Source organism: Gymnoscopelus braueri (assembly GCF_963280865.1).
Source record: "Gymnoscopelus braueri genome assembly, chromosome: 18".
In the NCBI taxonomy this organism is placed as follows: Eukaryota; Metazoa; Chordata; class Actinopteri; order Myctophiformes; family Myctophidae; genus Gymnoscopelus; species Gymnoscopelus braueri.
This window is the reverse complement of record NC_137618.1, coordinates 14895149-14912735: the sequence shown is the minus strand read 5'-3', so window position 1 is coordinate 14912735 and position 17587 is coordinate 14895149. Positions and strand designations below refer to the sequence as shown.

The window sequence follows — 17587 nt, the reverse complement described above, 5'->3', positions numbered from 1 at the left end:
TCATCTGAATAGCGGGCACAGAGACACTTCAACTTTTTGTATATGAATGTTCTCCACCAAAATGATTAATAAATGTATCTTCTGCAGGGAAACACGGTATGTTAGGCTCAGTGTGCACCTTACATGTGTGTGAGCTGTATAGGCCTAAATATTTAGCTGTGTGCGTTGGTAGCTAGCTGTGTTGCAATGCCTTTTTTATTTTTATGAATTATTAAATCATGGCTTAGAACTTGCTTCGTACTCTCTAACCTGACAGTGTTTGAACTTACACTCTAGCTTTGTTCTGCTGCCTCCAGGCCATGAGCAGAGGAGCATGCTAACTATCTGATATATTTGATATCTTAAAAGCTGTGGTTTTGATGCTGCGCTCCACTAGTATGTGTGTGTGGCACTGCACATTCTTATGGAGTACACAGGCTTATGCAGTGTTGTCTGTCTGTCTGTCTGTCTGTCTGTGTGTCTGTGGCTCCCCTTAAAGTTTAAGGAATAGACGTGTAAAGAGATAAGGCAGAACAGGGCAGAGTTGGGTTGTGTGTCAGTGGGAGACAGTGATGTCTGGCAAAATGCGTTTGAAGTCTATCAAAGTGTTAAATGTCAGAAACATGAGTGTTGGAACACGTAGTAGTCCTGTACAGTCCACTTTTAAAGAATTCTGTTCATCAATTATTTTCTGTGATATCTTTTAATAGGTTTCAATCTCATCTATGCTGTCATTCATCTATTTTGTGTCACTATTAAGCAAAGCTACACACACTTAATGGACTGCTTAAGTAAAGACAGTTTTAAAATGTTGAATTAGTAAATGGCGTGCCATGCCTATTGCCTAGATGAGTTTGCCATATCTGAGCCCTCCAGGCAGCCATCTCTCTGCCTGTGTTTGTACAGGACGCCAGGCCTCTGTTACCTCACAGCTGTGCAGGTCGGGGCAGGCAGGCTAGCTAGTTGCAGTTCTAGCTCACACTGTTACAACCTTAGCCAACATACTGAGTCCAGGCTTGTCGAGTGGTGAGCTGGTATACCCTGCAGGGTGGAAATTAACTTTTTGTCCACTGACCACAATGGCTGGTGAATCCCTCCCTTGCCGATTTGCATGGCCAGGGATGACTAACCGGAAATCAAGTTGAAACCGGTGGAGCCCACTTCCTGCTGGTCTGTTGCACTTATGCATCTTGTGATTGGCCAATTTAAAAAATAAATAAACTTGGAAGACCTGCCCACTCTGTTTAGGACGTAAGCCCTCAAAGAGCAAAGTTGCCGGAGCTCCGGGAAGGTATGAGGTTAGGTAAATCCTAAAATTCACTTGCCACTCTTGCACATTTCTGCTAGCCTTTTAGGTTTTACAAAAGAATATGACCTTAAAGTGAACATTGGTTATGTTGACAAATTCTGGATCAATCATATTTAAGGCAGAGTCAGACACACTTGAGACCTGGAGACATTTAGATTCAATTTTATTACATGATATCATGGGAGAAGTACATTAAACACATTGGTCGGTGATAAATACTTCTGTGTAGTTCTCTGGCGAAAGCAGGGAATCAGAACATAGTTATACCCAAGTTAAGAGGGGAGGTGCTTGTGTAAAAAGCCTACTCAAAACAATAAATACCATGCCTACATGCACATCTTAATTCTATAATATTCTGATAGTCTGAACATATTACTTACTTAGGTTGAAACCTTGTATGTCCAAAAACATAACTTTTGTGTTCCAATGAATCCTATATATATATATATATATATATATATATATATATATATATATATATATATATATATATATATATATATATATATATATATATATATATATATTATTTAGTCACAAGCTCTAATACTTTTGATTGGTTAAATTCTATAAATGCACAAAAACCTTATATCTGTGTATCTGTCCTTCCGCGCACATGCATCTCGAGATATTGTCTGAACGATTGACTTCATACTCTGCATATGTGTCGCTGAGGACCCGAGGGAGTGCGGTGCCCAGTGTGAAGTCAGTTGGATCAGAGGTTCTCCAAAAATATATGGGATGGACCACCCTGACACTATACTTTAAATCCAAATGCTATGTTTCACTGCATTGCCTTTAGCCTTTAATTAGGATCAGGTAACTTGCCTGCTTATTTTGAAGGTGTGGTGATGTCGAGTGCAACGACAAAACGCAAATGTGCTGCCCCCCATTGAGAGATGCCCAATACAGCCACAGTACTAATGGCCACTGGCAGCTTCCTAGGATTATCACAATCTTCTACTGCTGGCTGCAGAACACATACCTGTACACATACGCGGCATGTACGCAGTTTACACAGTTTTCCAGCAGGGTAAGGAAGCGCAGTATATAAGTGGTAGTTTAGTTACATTCATGGTTCAGAATGATTTTGAACATCCTAAGAGGTTTATAGATGTTTATTATATTATACAATTTTTTTAAACCACTTTCACCCTGGCATTCCTATTTTGGGCAATACAAAAATAACTTCCATGTGAAATATAGCAGGCCTACTAGCTCACAATGCGAGCTTGTAGATCTGCTATTTATTTTTGAAAAACATTTAAAGTAGTTAACATGTCCAACAGCTTAATATGTTTGTGCTACTGTGGTTATGTAATACAAACTCAGCATTCCAGAATATTAGTGAAGCATATGCACATTAAGTAGCAGCCATCAGAGTTAAAGTAGCACTTTGCCGTGTGGTGATGATGTGCTGTCTTCCATTATTTTCAACCAACCTATCTTTCCATTCTTTCAATAGGCTCCACCTATTCTTTGTAGAGTCACTCTATCCGTCTATTTATGCTTCTAGACTTAAAGCCTGGCTATTTGGAACAAAGGCTGTCAAAGCAAGCAGAACCATTTTTAGACTCTGTCTGTGTGTTTGTTCACATCCTGGCACGTGCGCATGTGTATTAAGTCGTAAGCGATAGTCTTGTTATTTCTTCAGCTTACATGTCCATTTGCTTCTCGCTCCCTCTTGCCCTATACACACAACTCAGCCATTCCACAGAGATTGAGTAACATGGGAGGGATTTTATACACACGCACGCGCACGCACACACACGCACGCACACACACGCACACACACAGGAGGCGGTGGGTAAAAAGAACACACACCAAAGGCCTGTGCCATATGCACTTCTTTCAGGGCTTCTTTCAGGACTGTGCTTTGCTTTTATTGTTTATATGCAAAGCACATTGAGGTTCATCATTACTGTATGAAATGTGACCAGAGAGACCCTGCTTTTAGCATAAAGCTGCCATTGTAGAATATGAATGAAGAAAATACTGCTGCGTCCTGGACGCTCAACCGCCTTATTGCACTGAACACATGACCACAATGTCGCCTGTCTGAATCCCCACCCACGGACCTGTACTGCAGGTCGTCCTCGTCTCTACCCTCACCTTGGTTCATGTCTATACTGACCTGTCTAAATAACACACAAAGCGTTAACCACTTAAACCCTATATCATCGTACATTGGTGTCACGCAGGGAAGTAGATCTTATCTACAAGCTCACACCACATTGCAGCGCAACACTTGTGAGCTTGTAGATCTGCTACAGTGCTACCTGTATGTTCAGCCTTTAATAACATGGCTGAAATTGGGATACCAGGATTAATGTTCATTTCAAATATTCATGCCAGTCTTCAAATTCAATTGTCATTTTTCAAATTATATTTGTATGTACATTTTGTTTTTTAATTAATGGTTTAGTTACAACCAAAGTATAGGTTAATACTACTGTAGATTAAATGACCATTGATTTATTATTCACACTACCGGAGTTTAGGCCTGGGACGGTTTTATTACTAGTGTAAAAAATCTATCCTGGCCGTTTGGTGGTTAACCGCAATCCTTAGTTTAGTAGTCCTATTTGATCGCGCTATGGAGATACTTTCCCCACAAATTAAGCATATTATTGCCTCGATGTCGTGTATAACATAAGAAAATCATGAAATCAGTCATGCACACCCCTACTAAAGCTACAATCTGGGACTTATTTTAATGAATAAAACATACTTTTGACCATTCTTTATGGTAATAAAGTTAATAAACTGATAATTAGCAATTTGACATGTTATTAAATGTCTACGTTTTCGTTTCAGCAAACCACTAGAGAACCTTAGCAAGGAGGGAGGGTGGGGGAGGGGGCAGGCCTGACACTCTGATCTCTTGATAAAGCATTATGTGTTGTTTTTGTGACTCACCATATTCTTGAGTCAGGCTGTGTCTTTTGGAGGCTGACTAGGCTGCAGCTGAGTGCCCCCTCCTGCCCCTCTGACAGACCAGTGCAGAAAACATACTGTAGCCCCAGGACACTGCTTTTGGTCAGCATGCCTATCAGCTCCCTTGCGCATGCAGTATTTTGTTAATTCCATGCTGGAAAAAAAATGTTTGGAATTGGAATGCCCACGCACCCATTCAGTTTTTTATGTTTTAGTGGTGAGGGGTAGCTGTAATGGCCTCAGAGTAGGTCAGCACAGAGAGTATGAAGTTAGCGATATAGCAGTACAAGTTGTGTACAGTTTAGGCCGTTTGTCAGTGAATTCATGCTCCTACTCTGCATCAAAAGATGTTTGTGGTGTCGCGGCATGTCCAGCTGCAGAGAGCCCTGTTAATCAGCACGAGCGACGAGTGAATTTTAAGTCCATAATTACAAACCATTTTGCCGTCTCTTTTAGATAGATCTGGCACCCTGCATCTCTGTTTGCCTGCTCAGCAAAACTTGTCTGCACTTTATATGAGAAGTTATTGTTATGGATAATAGATGGTTAATAATTTGGATTGTGAGAAAAATGATATTAATGTTAAGCTAAACTTGATGCTGTGATATTGTCGTACAAATCACAGACTAAAAGCGAGCCATTGCTTGAATAGAGGAACAATTGTCTATGCGCAAATGTCTGTGCTCTTGGTTTGATAGTACTTCACCGATACGCTATTGTAAAGCATACCGGTGATAGGCTGCGTGCGTGATAGGCTCACCTTTTGCATCTGGCTTCAAACCAAAGATCGGGTTAAAAGTTAAAACCTTGCCCAAATTCATCTGTTGTAGACGTGTCATAGACGACTGACATCACAGATCCACTCTGGAACCACCTAGTTCCCAGGTGGATCCCGAGATCTACGATTCGATTTCCTTTTGGCACCAACTTCATCTTTGCCTTTTTGTGACAAAGCATTAAATGAGTTAACCTGACCTGACCTTAAAGTTGACCAGACATTTTCATTTAGTGAACATTTCAACCGCTCTTAAACAGATAACATTGATACATTGGCTGCTGAATTTGTTGCAGCCCCACACCAATTGTCTATAATCTGTTCAATCATTCAGTGCAATCCTGTCGCTGATCAGCAGATTTGGCACTACACTAGCTTGTGACACGGGAGACAATTCCTCTTTCCTCTGAGGTCGAGACGGAGCCGATGGCAACAAAGGTTCCATCCACACCGGCTGCCACACATCTATTTTCATTTGTATTATTATGACACACACACTGATGTCTCTGTCTGTCTCTCTACCACATCCAGCTGACCCCTTTATATTCAGTAAACTTGGAGATCTGCTATTTTTGGTCAATGTTCCCCCCAGAATAAACATGGTAGGGTTCAAGTGGTTAATATGTCTTTACTCTCCCCCTCCCTGTTTCACATTTTATACTGAAGGTGTTGTGTTTTCATGATGTGCCCCTCTCTCTCTCTCTCTCTCTCTGTCTGTCTCTAGATGACAGGTTGAGTCCAGAGGGACATCAGATGGAATTTAAATCCAAACAGTGGTTTGGTGCTTCTGTACGCTCTGATGGCGAGCATATCCTGGTGAGACTCACACACACACACACACACACACACACACACACACACACACACACACACACACACACACACACACACACACACACACACACACACACACACACACACACACACACACACACACACACACACACACACACACACACACACACACTGTGTATTTCACTGTGTGTGAATGTCTCCCTGCAGGCGTGTGCTCCCCTCTACCAGTGGTCAACCCTGGGGTTTTCAGACAGAGAGCCGGTGGGAACATGTTTCCTGAAGAAGGGCGGTCAGGTGGTGGAGTATTCACCTTGCAGATCAAGTCAGTACTGCCACAGTGTTTATTTTTGTCCTTCTCATCTCTTCTTTTTATCTGCTTCTCAAAAAGATGAGTAGTCTTATGAGTAATCTCTTAATCTCTCTCTTGCTCTCCCTCCCGTCCTCCCTCCCTCCGTCTCGTTTCTGCAAACAGAATCGAACACACCAGAAGGCCAAGGTTTCTGCCAGGCTGGCTTCAGTGCTGATTTCATCAAGGTGGGTCCTGAATCAATCAGAAACACGAAGCAACTAGGCAAATCAGAACACATACATTAGATTCTGCTTAATTAGGTCCTAATTAAGCAAGCAAACCATACTACGGCTTTCCCCTTTTCTTCGTGAGACAGACTACATGACGTTCTTAATTATGAATAAACTATCCCTGACTGGTAACTTTGTCCTGTTCTAATTTCCTTGGCGATCTATATTATAAATCTATAGCAGTGGTAAAGTGGTGAATCTATTTTATGTACATTATACCTAGCTTAGAGGGTTGAGAGTTGAGCAGGAGATTCTCCTGGCAATGTTATCCCATGTGGCCTGTTAACCACTGGCCATTGAGGCCTGTTAACCACAGTAAGCTGTTCTTTATGGAAATGATGGGTTGATGAATGAAACAATGATAAAATAGTGTCTCCTGTCTTTCCCTGCTGCTGCAGAACAAACATAAAGTGGTGGTGGGAGGGCCTGGCAGCTTCTACTGGCAGGGTGAGTACTACATTTTATGCTGTGTGTGTGTGTGTGTGTGTGTGTGTGTGTGTGTGTGTGTGTGTGTGTGTGTGTGTGTGAGAGTGTGTGTGTGTGAGAGTGTGAGAGTGTGTGTGTGTGTGTGTGTGTGAGTGTGTGAGTGTGTGAGTGTGTGAGTGTGTGAGTGTGTGAGTGTGTGAGTGTGTGAGAGTGTGAGAGTGTGAGAGTGTGAGAGTGTGAGAGTGTGAGAGTGTGAGAGTGTGAGAGTGTGAGAGTGTGAGAGTGACTGAGTGAGTATATGTGTGTGCGTGTTTCAGATTTCAACCAGAAACATAAGGTGTCATATATGTTTCTGGGGCAAATCTGCTCCGGAGCCAGTCAAATGAATCTAAGGGAAACTAAACAGGGGAAGGAAATGGGTTATGCACATCCTATTGGTGGGTATACAAAGCGGATGGATGAGGTTAGCGGCCCAGGGCCGAAGCTCTGTGTGAGGGTGTGCAATCTGTGCATGAGGGGAGAGGTTCAATGTATTGTTGGTAGTTAAGAAACTGGATAGCCTCCTCTCTGTCCTGCATCCTGGGCAGGACACAGATGCCACTCTAACACAGGGAACAGGACGTGTGAAGGGTCCTGTAAGATCCTACCAGCTAACTTTAACATCTGCTACTCGCAGAGCGTGGAGAGGACTCTGACAATCATTTTGGTGCAGACCTTAAAGGTACTCTGCACACGGATTCTGTTCTGAAGGCTGAACTAACAGGTGATGGAGAATGTCATGACACTCTCAATGAAGGACTAGTAGAAGGTGATGGAGAATGTCATGACACTCTCAATGAAGGACTAGTAGAATGTTGTGAGAAGTCCTTGACTCCTTCCTGAACCCAAAGGAGCTGATCTTCCTCAGGGAGATACTGCCACTGCTGGTATTGGCTGAGGATCTCCTCTGTGTTGGAGGCTAATTTCAACTGGTTATCGAAGTTTGTATGTATACTAATCAACAATCTCTATGGCCCCTTGGATAGTGGTGATGACTGCTGGCAGCCAGATCCCTATGCTTGTTGGAGAAAGTCACCACCATCTCCTCGGTCTTGTTCACATTAAGTTCCGCCACTCCACAAACTCATAAAGAGCTGAGCTTCCTCCTTGTGAGGAGCCTGAAAGCAGAAATGAGAGGACTGTTGTCAGCCAACTTGACCATGTGACAGTTTGGCTGGCTGGACCTGCAGTCATCACTCATCAGTGTGTAGAGGATGAAGAACAGGGGTGAGAGTGTTCACTCCGGCGGGGTACCAGTTGAAGTGTGTAGGATGTCGGAGAAAGTGTTTCTGGACAGCATTCTCTGTGACTTGTTGTTGAGAAAGTCTATTTTCCACAGTATTAGTCGGCCATCTAGGTGAAAGTAGGAGGTGAGTTTCTCAGGAGGAATGTGTGGCTGCAGGGTGTTGAATGTCTGCAAACAGGTGTCCAGACACCTGTTTGTACTGTTGGGGGATTCCAGATGCTTATGGATGTTGTCTATAATGGATACTTTTGCTAGAGCCCGACCGAAGCCAGATTTTTGGGTCCAATGTCAATCCCGATTTCAGAGATTCCTATACCACCAATTACAACTATATTTAGTCAAAAAGAGCAACATCTTATAATCAATTTGAAAACTTAGTTTCTATTTGAGAACATTTAACTTAAAGGTAAACAAATACATAAACACAATTAACTTTTTGATAGATCAAAAATAATAACCTAACTTTATTTATTTAACCACTCGAGCCCTCTGACTGCACGGTATGCAAACTGGAGTGGGTCCATCTGTGAGTGAGTCTGCTGCCTTGATGATGTGGTTTTTAATGACCCTCTCCTTAGCCTTCATCACAAGAGAGGTGAGAGCCACAGGCCTGAGGTTATTCAGGTCCTTTAGTTTATAGTATCCTCCTTCCGTAGGAGAATAATTGTGGAATCCTTCAAACACAATATCCAGGTGGATATAAAGTTAACATGAGCGACTTACACAATAAATAACACACGGATGGATATCAAAAACTACTCTCAGAGCCGGTCGGGCACCACAATAGGGGTGACCCATCAAAATGATTTGGCAAAAGAAACATGTCATCCAAATCTGACAGCCTTGCATGTTGCTAACCCTGCTGAGAGCCCTCAGAGCTTCCAACCACTAGAAGCTAAAAATATTTCCAGTGATTTTGCCAGCCTGGCACGGTAGCAGCTCTTTGTCCCATGCTGTCGGTGGTTTGAGTGCTGCTGGGATCAGCAGGTCCTGCGTGGTCGACTGGTCGTGTGGTCAGCCCTCCTGTAGGGAGAGAAGTTTCAAGATTCATTTAGACAAAGTTAGAGGAGCAGACATTAGTAGTGGAAAGTCAGTCGAGAGGCTTTAGTCCAAGGAAAAAGTATTTTGGAAGCTTTAAAGGATTATGCTTATTTTATGCTCCGTTGTACGACCGTTTCGCACGCTGAAAATGGCAGATCTACAAACTCACAATGGGTTGCATGTGTGGAGGGTTGTGAGCTTGTATATCAGCTATTTTTAGCACACGACACCATTGTACGACAAAGTAGAGATCTGGCTTTAGGGGCCTCATTCAGTTAATTTTTGTTACTAGGACAACATTTGAAGCAAACCAAATGTATGTTTTCCGAATCACTTACTCACCAGTTCTATTGCCATGTAATAATGATCATTGTGTGATCATAATGCGCTGGGAATTGGACATAACACATATTCCCCAACAGAACCAAAGATAAAGAGTTGGACAGGATCTAAAACATACATTCAAGTGAGCATGCGACTGTTCCATCTTACTGCCTCATATGTCAGACTCATACATCAGCAACACAGATTTAGCCCCAATTCCGATTCCTTCTGCACCTCAAACTGTTAAGTCCCTTCCTCCCTTGCATCATTGCCTTACGTGTTTAATAGGCAAACAACGCAGTGGGCAGGTTAGAGGTTAGGCTGGTTACTGTGTGAGTAGTGTGTGGTAATCCAGGTGTGTGTGTGTGTGTGTGTCAGTCTGCTGTAACAGGGCATGACACGGACAAGTGACAGCACGGCTGTTACTATACACTTCTCTTCAACACCCCCCCACCCCTCTCTCTCTCTTTGCAAGGCTCCTCCAGGGGTGTGTTAGCCTAATTACTGTTTCCTGTTGAGTCAACACACATACACGATACACCAGAGCCTAGTTTTTTCTTCTTTTTTTTTTAATCAGAAAGGGGTGCTGTTAAAACTCTGTGGCAGATGTGTGGATGTTGTAATTAGGCGTGTGTGTGTGTGTATGTGTGTGTGTGTGTTTGTGCACAAGCTTCTCTGCGCTGCGGTTGTCCTTGTAAACAAACTTAAAGCATCGACGTTGAATTTGGCTAACTCTCCTCTCCCCTACTCCAGTGGTTCTCAAAGTGGGCTCCGGGGACCACTGGAGATCCTTGAGGGGTTCCAAGGGGTCCCCAAACAAAATGAGGAACAGTTTAACAACTTTAACCCTTATTTTGGTCAGTGACCTGACCATCATGCTCCACTGTTCTTGTTTGTCTTTCTGTCTCAGGTCAGTTGATATCTGATGACTTGTCAGAGATTTTCGCCCGCTTTAACAATAAATTCATCACCGACTATTCCAACACCTTGTCCACCAAGTCCGCTGGTGCAACCTACGATGACAGTTACCTAGGTAACACACACACACACACACACACACACACACACACACACACACACACACACACACACACACACACACACACACACTCTTGTGAAATGTGCTGACGCGCAATCTAGGTTGGGCACAATGATGATAGTTAAACACACACACACACACACGCACTCACACACACACACACACACACACACACACACACACACACACACACACACACACACACACACACACACACACTTTTAGTAAATATTTTGACCCTAATGACAACTTAAAGGTAGGGTAAGTGATATTTTTTGTTATTGTAAGTACTATATTCTGATAGTAATCATTGCTACAGAGCGTTTGTTCGGTCACAGGGGTCTCTCCAGCTCTTTAGTAAACAGAATATAGTACATTTTCAGATAGGTGACAACATTTAAGCCAATCAGGAGAGAGAATTGAAAATGCATTTTCTGTTTAATAAAGAGCTGGAGAGACATAGAAACTCCTTTTATTGAACAAACACTCTATAGCAATGAGTACTATCAGAATATAGAGCTATTTAACACTTATTTTAACCAAAGTAAATCACTTACCCTACCTTTTAAATATGATAAAATGAGTTAATTTAGTTTTTATTTGACCCTTTAGTTTAGCCTAGTTGGGTCCCATGTAATTGTTTGGTTGCCTATGCTGTTTTTGTGCCATGTTTTTAAACCCTGTAGCACTTTGAGATTTGGAAGAATGTAATGTGCGTCATAAAATGTATTATTATTATTAATGAAAAATTCACTTACAATCCACAATTGTCAGCAAATAGAGTTCAAGAGTTTTATCACATATTTCCTCCAAATCTTTATTTAATGGACTGAGAACGTCCAGTCTCACCTTAAATGTAATCCCATGTCTCTTTCTGTCAGGATACTCTGTGACAGTAGGAGACTTCAACCAAGACGGAGAAGAAGGTGAGGACATGTTTTTCTCTCTCATCACTGTTACTTTCTACCAGTGGAGATGGCTTTTAGAATATCATTTAAATGTGTCTTTTGTTTGCCTTCTGTCTTCTTGTCCACATAAAAAATAAGACTACATCACTGGAGTACCAAGGGGAGACAAAGCTCTCGGATACGTAAGTGAATGCATAACACGCGCACACACATACGTGCACAAATGCACAAACGCACACACACACACACACACACACACACACACACACACACACACACACACACACACACAGAACACAATTATGTGACAGCTCCCCAGGTGACACAGCTGGACAGATTGCCATTTGTTTTTCTTCCTGCAGGTGAACATCTTCAACGGTCTGAACATGGAGTCTGTGGTGAACTTCACAGGAACACAGGTGAGACATGCAGGCCGGATGCTTTGATGTCCAAACACTTGTGCTATGGTATATATGTCACAGTACGTTTGGAGAACCAGTACGATTGAAGACAGAGCGCTCGTTTTTAGGCACGGGGCTCCTTCGGGGCGAGGCGGGGCTTTTCGAGACAGGGTTTATTAGCGAGGCTCGCGAGGAGGAGGAGGAGGACGGCGCTGCGAGGCGGGGGGTTATTACGCGAGGCTCGCGAGGGCGAGGAAGAGGAGCCTCCTCCTCCTCCTCCTCCTCGCGTTTTAAACCGTCCCGTCCTCTCCTTCTCTCCTTCTCCTCCTCCGAGGAGGAGGAGAAGGAGAGCGCGGAGAGGCGGGGCTTTGATGCGCCGACGGAGACCTGTCTTTTGTTGTTCCCCCCCACATAGCAACCAGGAAGCTACGCTAGGGGAACCATAATATCTATGAGGGGAACGCTGAACACGCGTTCACACGCACGGCGCGCCGACTTAGTGGAGCTTGAGGCCGAGGAAGCGCGCCCTCGCGCCTCCAGGCGCGAGTGCCCGCGGTGACCGGCCGACGCTCCACTAGTCGACTCAGCGCCGTTTGATTTGTAAACCGATAGGGACAGAATAGTTCTTTTCATGGATCACTGTGTGTGTGTGTGTGTGTGTGTGTGTGTGTGTGTGTGTGTGTGTGTGTGTCAGGGAGAAAGTAAAACAAAAGCCAGTAAAACACACAATAAAAGTATCTAAACAGTCCTGCTTTCAATAAACCAAAAAAAGCATGAGCGCGTGCGCGTGTGTGTGCGCGTGTGTGTTTGTGTGTGTGTGACTGTGTGTGTGTGTGTGTGTGTGTGTGGCCATATATGTTTGTGCACAAGCCTGGCTTGTGGCTCCCTCTAGTGCTGGGTGGGTGGTAAAAACGAGCGCGCATTCTTCAATCGTACTGGTTCTCCAATCATACTGTAACATATACACCCATGAACCATGAGTGGGTTGTGTTCATATGCCACCAGATGATTCCCTGTGTGCCCTGTGTCACACTGTCGCCCTGTGAGAGGTTCAGCTGACCATCTCCCGTCAATTCCTAACTACTGCTTAAGCCCTTTATACTTCGTCATACTTGAGCTTGTAGATCTGCAATTTTCACAATTTTCAAAACAATTTGCCCAAAATAGGGACAGCAAGGTTAAAGTGGTTTAAAACTGCCTGGGCCGCAGCGTGGCGGTCCAGGCACCCTAGGCCTGCAATGCCAGCCTGACAGCGTGTCGTGGGTTCGAATCCCGTTCCCGACGACCTTTGCTGCGTTTCACTCCCCATCTCTCTCTCTCCATTTCCTGTCAGTCTACTGTCCTATCTATAAAAGCATAAAAGCCCCCCAAAACATTTTAAAACAACAACAGCAACGTAACAGCAAAGTAAATATTCCTGTCATTGTAGTTGTAAAACAAATTGCAGACATCTGCTCTTTCTAATCTAAAGTTTATGGAGGTAATGATCATAATAACATGATGATAATGATCATGATGATTAGTATTATTTTTTATTATTATCATCATCATCCCCATTATGCAGGAATGCAGGCTATCTTGAGTGGGCTTTAGTTTAGGCTTCGGAGCAGAGGAATGTGGGGACGTTTTTACTGCAGTATGCTAGGCTGGGTCCACAAGATGGAAACCACCAACGCCCCTGTCAGCCAAACAAATGGAGAGGGAGGTAGAGAGACAGCAAGAGAGAGAGAGGGAGAGGGCGGAGCAAGGGAGGAAGGGAAGGAGAGATGCAAGGTAATGAAAGGAGAGGGGGTGGAGGAGAGAAAAAGAGAGATGTTCTCTCCAGGATTTAAAGTTTTAATCATAGGGTGTTCCTCTTCGCTTTCCTGATTCACCCCTCCCGTTTCCCAGTTGTTTCTCTCTCTCTCTACTTCTGTCGTTCATCAGCACCCAACCAACGACTTGGAGTGTCTCTGTCTGTCTGTCTGTCTGTCTGTCTGTCTGTCTGTCTGTCTGTCTGTCTGTCTATTTCTCCTTCTCTCCCCTCCCTCTCTCCAACTCCTCCCTCCCTGTCATTGGGTTGTGGTGATGAGTCAGCCTCCGTTTCCACTAAAGACTCTTTGGTTAACACATTGAACTCTGACTGTCAAATAATCATAGACTTGCCAGCCAGAGGGAAATTTACACTCGGCCTCCAGCCAAATGCTGGGTAACTTTGTCTATCATCATTTACAAGGTCTTACCCTTAAGGGTGGACATAACCTTTAGATATTGATTTGGTTCAAGGACCTCATGTATAGCCACACACACACACACACACACACACACACACACACACACACACACACACACACACACACACACACACACACACACACACACACACGGCAGCGGAAACCATGCAAGGCACCCACCCGCCCATTGGGAGCAGTTAGGGATTAAGCGTCTTACTCAAGGACACTTCGACACTAACACAGGTGAAGTCAGGGATTGAACCGGGAACCTTCCGATTCCAAAGCAGCCGCTCTACCTCCTGAGCCACTGCCGCCATGATTACAGTTATACCTGTAGCATGCAGACGTTGCATAATAAAATTGGGTTTTAACCCTAACCCTAACCCTAACCCTATTGCTAAACATTGGGGTCTCCATCTTACTACGGATTATACATTAGGCTTAATTCACAGAATTTGAATGTAACCATGCTATATCTATGTAACAATCTAAATCCTTTCTGCCATAAAATGTCCAAATCCTGTTGCTATTAAGTGTTGCTATGAACATTTAACAGTGTTTTGTAACATCCTGATTGAAGCTGATTGTTCTGAATTAGAGGTTCTCTCTTTTCCATTGAACGGTTGAGGCCGGGAATGAACTTGAGGAAGAGTAGAGTAGACAGTTTCTACTGCAACCTGGCCCCAGTTGACTTTTAATTGCTGTCTCTGTTGATTTGTACCAGGTTTTCTTTTTGTGGCTGCTGCAGAGAAAAAAACAGACATTTCTCTTATATTACTGAGCTATGAGTATGTTTTATCAGACGAGGGATATTGAGATTAACCACAGGAAGTTTAGCGTCCCTATTGCGGGGCAAACATTTTGGTGAAAATATTTTCGGCAAAGCTATTTAGTGTAGAGTAGGGGTCTTCAACGTTTTTTTCAGGCCAAGGACCCCTTAGCTGAGAGAGAGAGATGAAGCAGGGACCCCCACTACATAGTGTATAAAATTGTGTTGCAGATTAACCTTTTCATAGATTTCATAGACTTGTTTGACAGCACTATCATCAGCGTTGTGTACATCTATGTATGTTTTTTGTTTGTTTGTCTTTTCTATTAATTTGTGTATTTTCAGACATTTAACCACTTCACCGCTCAAAGCTTGACCTTTGGCTTTGTACTTGATCTGCTCTTTTCCCCCCTCTATATCTTTGCCAAAAATAGCCGATCTACAAGCTCTCAACGCGTCAATGACATGCCCAAAATAGAAACAGTTTGATTTGATGCATCATTAGTTTAAAAGCGTCATTAGTGTAACTCTTTAAAGATGCCTTTTCCCCCTCCGAAATGATTCTAATGAATCACTGTCAGCTTGGTCCATGTTAACCTTTCACCTCCTTTCCTCTCCTCTATCAAAGCTCTCCTCTTCCACTTCCTCCTGCTGTGTTAACAGCTGGTGAAGTTCAAGAAGCCTCTCTTATCTCTAACTGTAAAAGGCCCAGCAAGACCACGCAATGCAGGATGCTAGTTAGCCGTACACATCCCCACACAATCTACACTTGAGGCACTGTTAACTTACAGATTTGAACTGTTCAGTTTAAGTCCCCCTACATGAAGCGCTATAGGAAAAACCACATTGCCAAGTCTAGACTGTATAATACTCCATGAAGTTATGGGTTGATTGATTGAAGTTTTTATTGACAAAATACATGCATATACATGACCATATATTTGTACATTTCTGTCAAAAGGATAAAACACAATGGTTGAAAGCTTATTTTCATCAATGGAGGTAATCAAGTTAGATTACGTGAAAGCTGATTTGCATCATACAGATTATTTTTATTTAGGCATGATAGATAGAGAGAGAAAACTCATTGCAGAAGCATGAAGGACCACAACACAGCTAGCCAGCCAGAATTGAACCAGGGGCAAGGACCATGCCATTATGTGGTCCATACATACACTATCTGGTCAGCTACTGGGACGCCCCCATTGGTCTCTATCTTATGTTTTTGTCTTTCTTTCCCAGATGGCAGCTTACTTTGGTCATTCTGTAGCTGCTACTGATGTTAATAATGATGGGTGAGTTGATTGTGGTTCTGTCTGTCTGTCTGTCTGTCTGTCTGTCTGTCTGTCTGTCTGTCTGTCTGTGTGTGTTGTCTTGTCCTGTCTCCATTTCCTCCTTTAATTGTCTTTAATTGCAGTGGTATTCCTATGTGTCTTTGTCTGTTCCATGTCTGTCTCTGTTTCTCTTCCTATCTGTTACTCCATGTTGGTCTTCCGCTGGCTTCCTGTTTGTGTCCAATCTGTCCATTAGTTTGTTGTAGAAAGAGCTTGTTATGTAAAAGTCATGTTAACTGCTCTGTCATTACACACTGCTGGAGCTCCTAGTTACTGAATTCAATCTTTCTCTCTGTCTCTCGCTCTCTCTCTCTCTCTCTCTACCGACTGAATTCAATCATTCTCTGTCTCTCTCTGTCTCTCTCAGTATGATAGATCTGCTGGTTGGAGCTCCTCTCTTCATGGACAGAGGTTCAGATGGTAAACTAAGGGAGGTGGGCCAGGTATGACAAAAATCTAACCCAACCCTAATAAGTCTTGGGAACTCAATATAGAATGGATTGTAGATAAGAAACCGTTTTTTTCTGTTTGTGTATTTCTGCAGGTGAGTGTGTACCTGGGCAAGGGGGGGTTCTCCTTCCATTCTCCCCAGAAGCTGACGGGGACAGAGGTCTATGCCCGCTATGGCTCTAGCATCGCCGCCCTGGGAGACCTGGATATGGACGGCTTCAACGGTAACACACACACACACACACACACACACACACACACACACACACACACACACACACACACACACACACACACACACACAGGCCCGTGTGCGATATAAATGTGTGATGTAATGGTAATTATTGTGATATTTCTGTCCAATAGACGTTGCCATCTCAGCTCCATACGGCGGCACCGAGAACAACGGGCTGGTCTACATCCATAATGGCCGCCGTGGGGGCCCTGACCCCTCCCACTCTCAGGTAAACGGAAAGGGAATGATGACAAATGGCACACATCAGTATATGTCATATTGGGTTTTGTTACACTTGTCTTTTCAAAACCCGGTGCAATGAGACCACCTGCTGAGTTGGCCTCACTCACATTGTGTTTGGATCACGGCTCAAGTCAATTTTATTGATATAGTGCCATGGCACTTTACATGTTGAGCAGGTCAAGACCATACTCTACAGAGACCCAACATTACCCCATGAGCAAGTGTTTGGTGAAGGCAAGGACAAACTCCTCTTTAACAGGAAGAAACATCCGAGTAGAACCTGGTTCTGGGTGGGCGATAATCTAGCATTGCCAGATTTTCAGAGATCTCCCCTTACTGATAAGTCTGGTGACATTCTAATTCTATGGGGGCTAGAGGTGGGTGGTAACAATTCGGAGATGGGGAAAAAAAATCTGCATTGTATGCAATGCCAAGGACGGAGGGTGGTGATTCCTAATCTGAGCTGGAGGTTTCAGTCGGTGTGATAAAGCCGGCGTGTCCTAAAGAACAACAGTGGGCGTAGCTTTGTCACCGGTTGCCTTCAC

The 17587-nt window shown here is 43.6% G+C and overlaps 1 protein-coding gene across 2 annotated transcripts in view; it reads left to right on the top strand.

The window, feature by feature from the left end:
* The window catches only part of itgav (integrin, alpha V), a 49273-nt gene that overhangs the window by 11080 nt on the left and 20606 nt on the right, over positions 1 to 17587 (top strand). For both annotated transcript variants that reach the window (XM_080412520.1, XM_080412521.1), the window contains exons 3-14: positions 5725 to 5816; positions 6003 to 6117; positions 6268 to 6329; positions 6773 to 6821; positions 10361 to 10483; positions 11371 to 11415; positions 11536 to 11579; positions 11760 to 11816; positions 16023 to 16075; positions 16482 to 16557; positions 16659 to 16788; positions 16931 to 17028. In XM_080412520.1, the coding sequence (XP_080268646.1) occupies positions 5725 to 5816; positions 6003 to 6117; positions 6268 to 6329; positions 6773 to 6821; positions 10361 to 10483; positions 11371 to 11415; positions 11536 to 11579; positions 11760 to 11816; positions 16023 to 16075; positions 16482 to 16557; positions 16659 to 16788; positions 16931 to 17028 (944 nt within the window). The remainder of the gene's footprint in view (positions 1 to 5724; positions 5817 to 6002; positions 6118 to 6267; positions 6330 to 6772; positions 6822 to 10360; positions 10484 to 11370; positions 11416 to 11535; positions 11580 to 11759; positions 11817 to 16022; positions 16076 to 16481; positions 16558 to 16658; positions 16789 to 16930; positions 17029 to 17587) is intronic.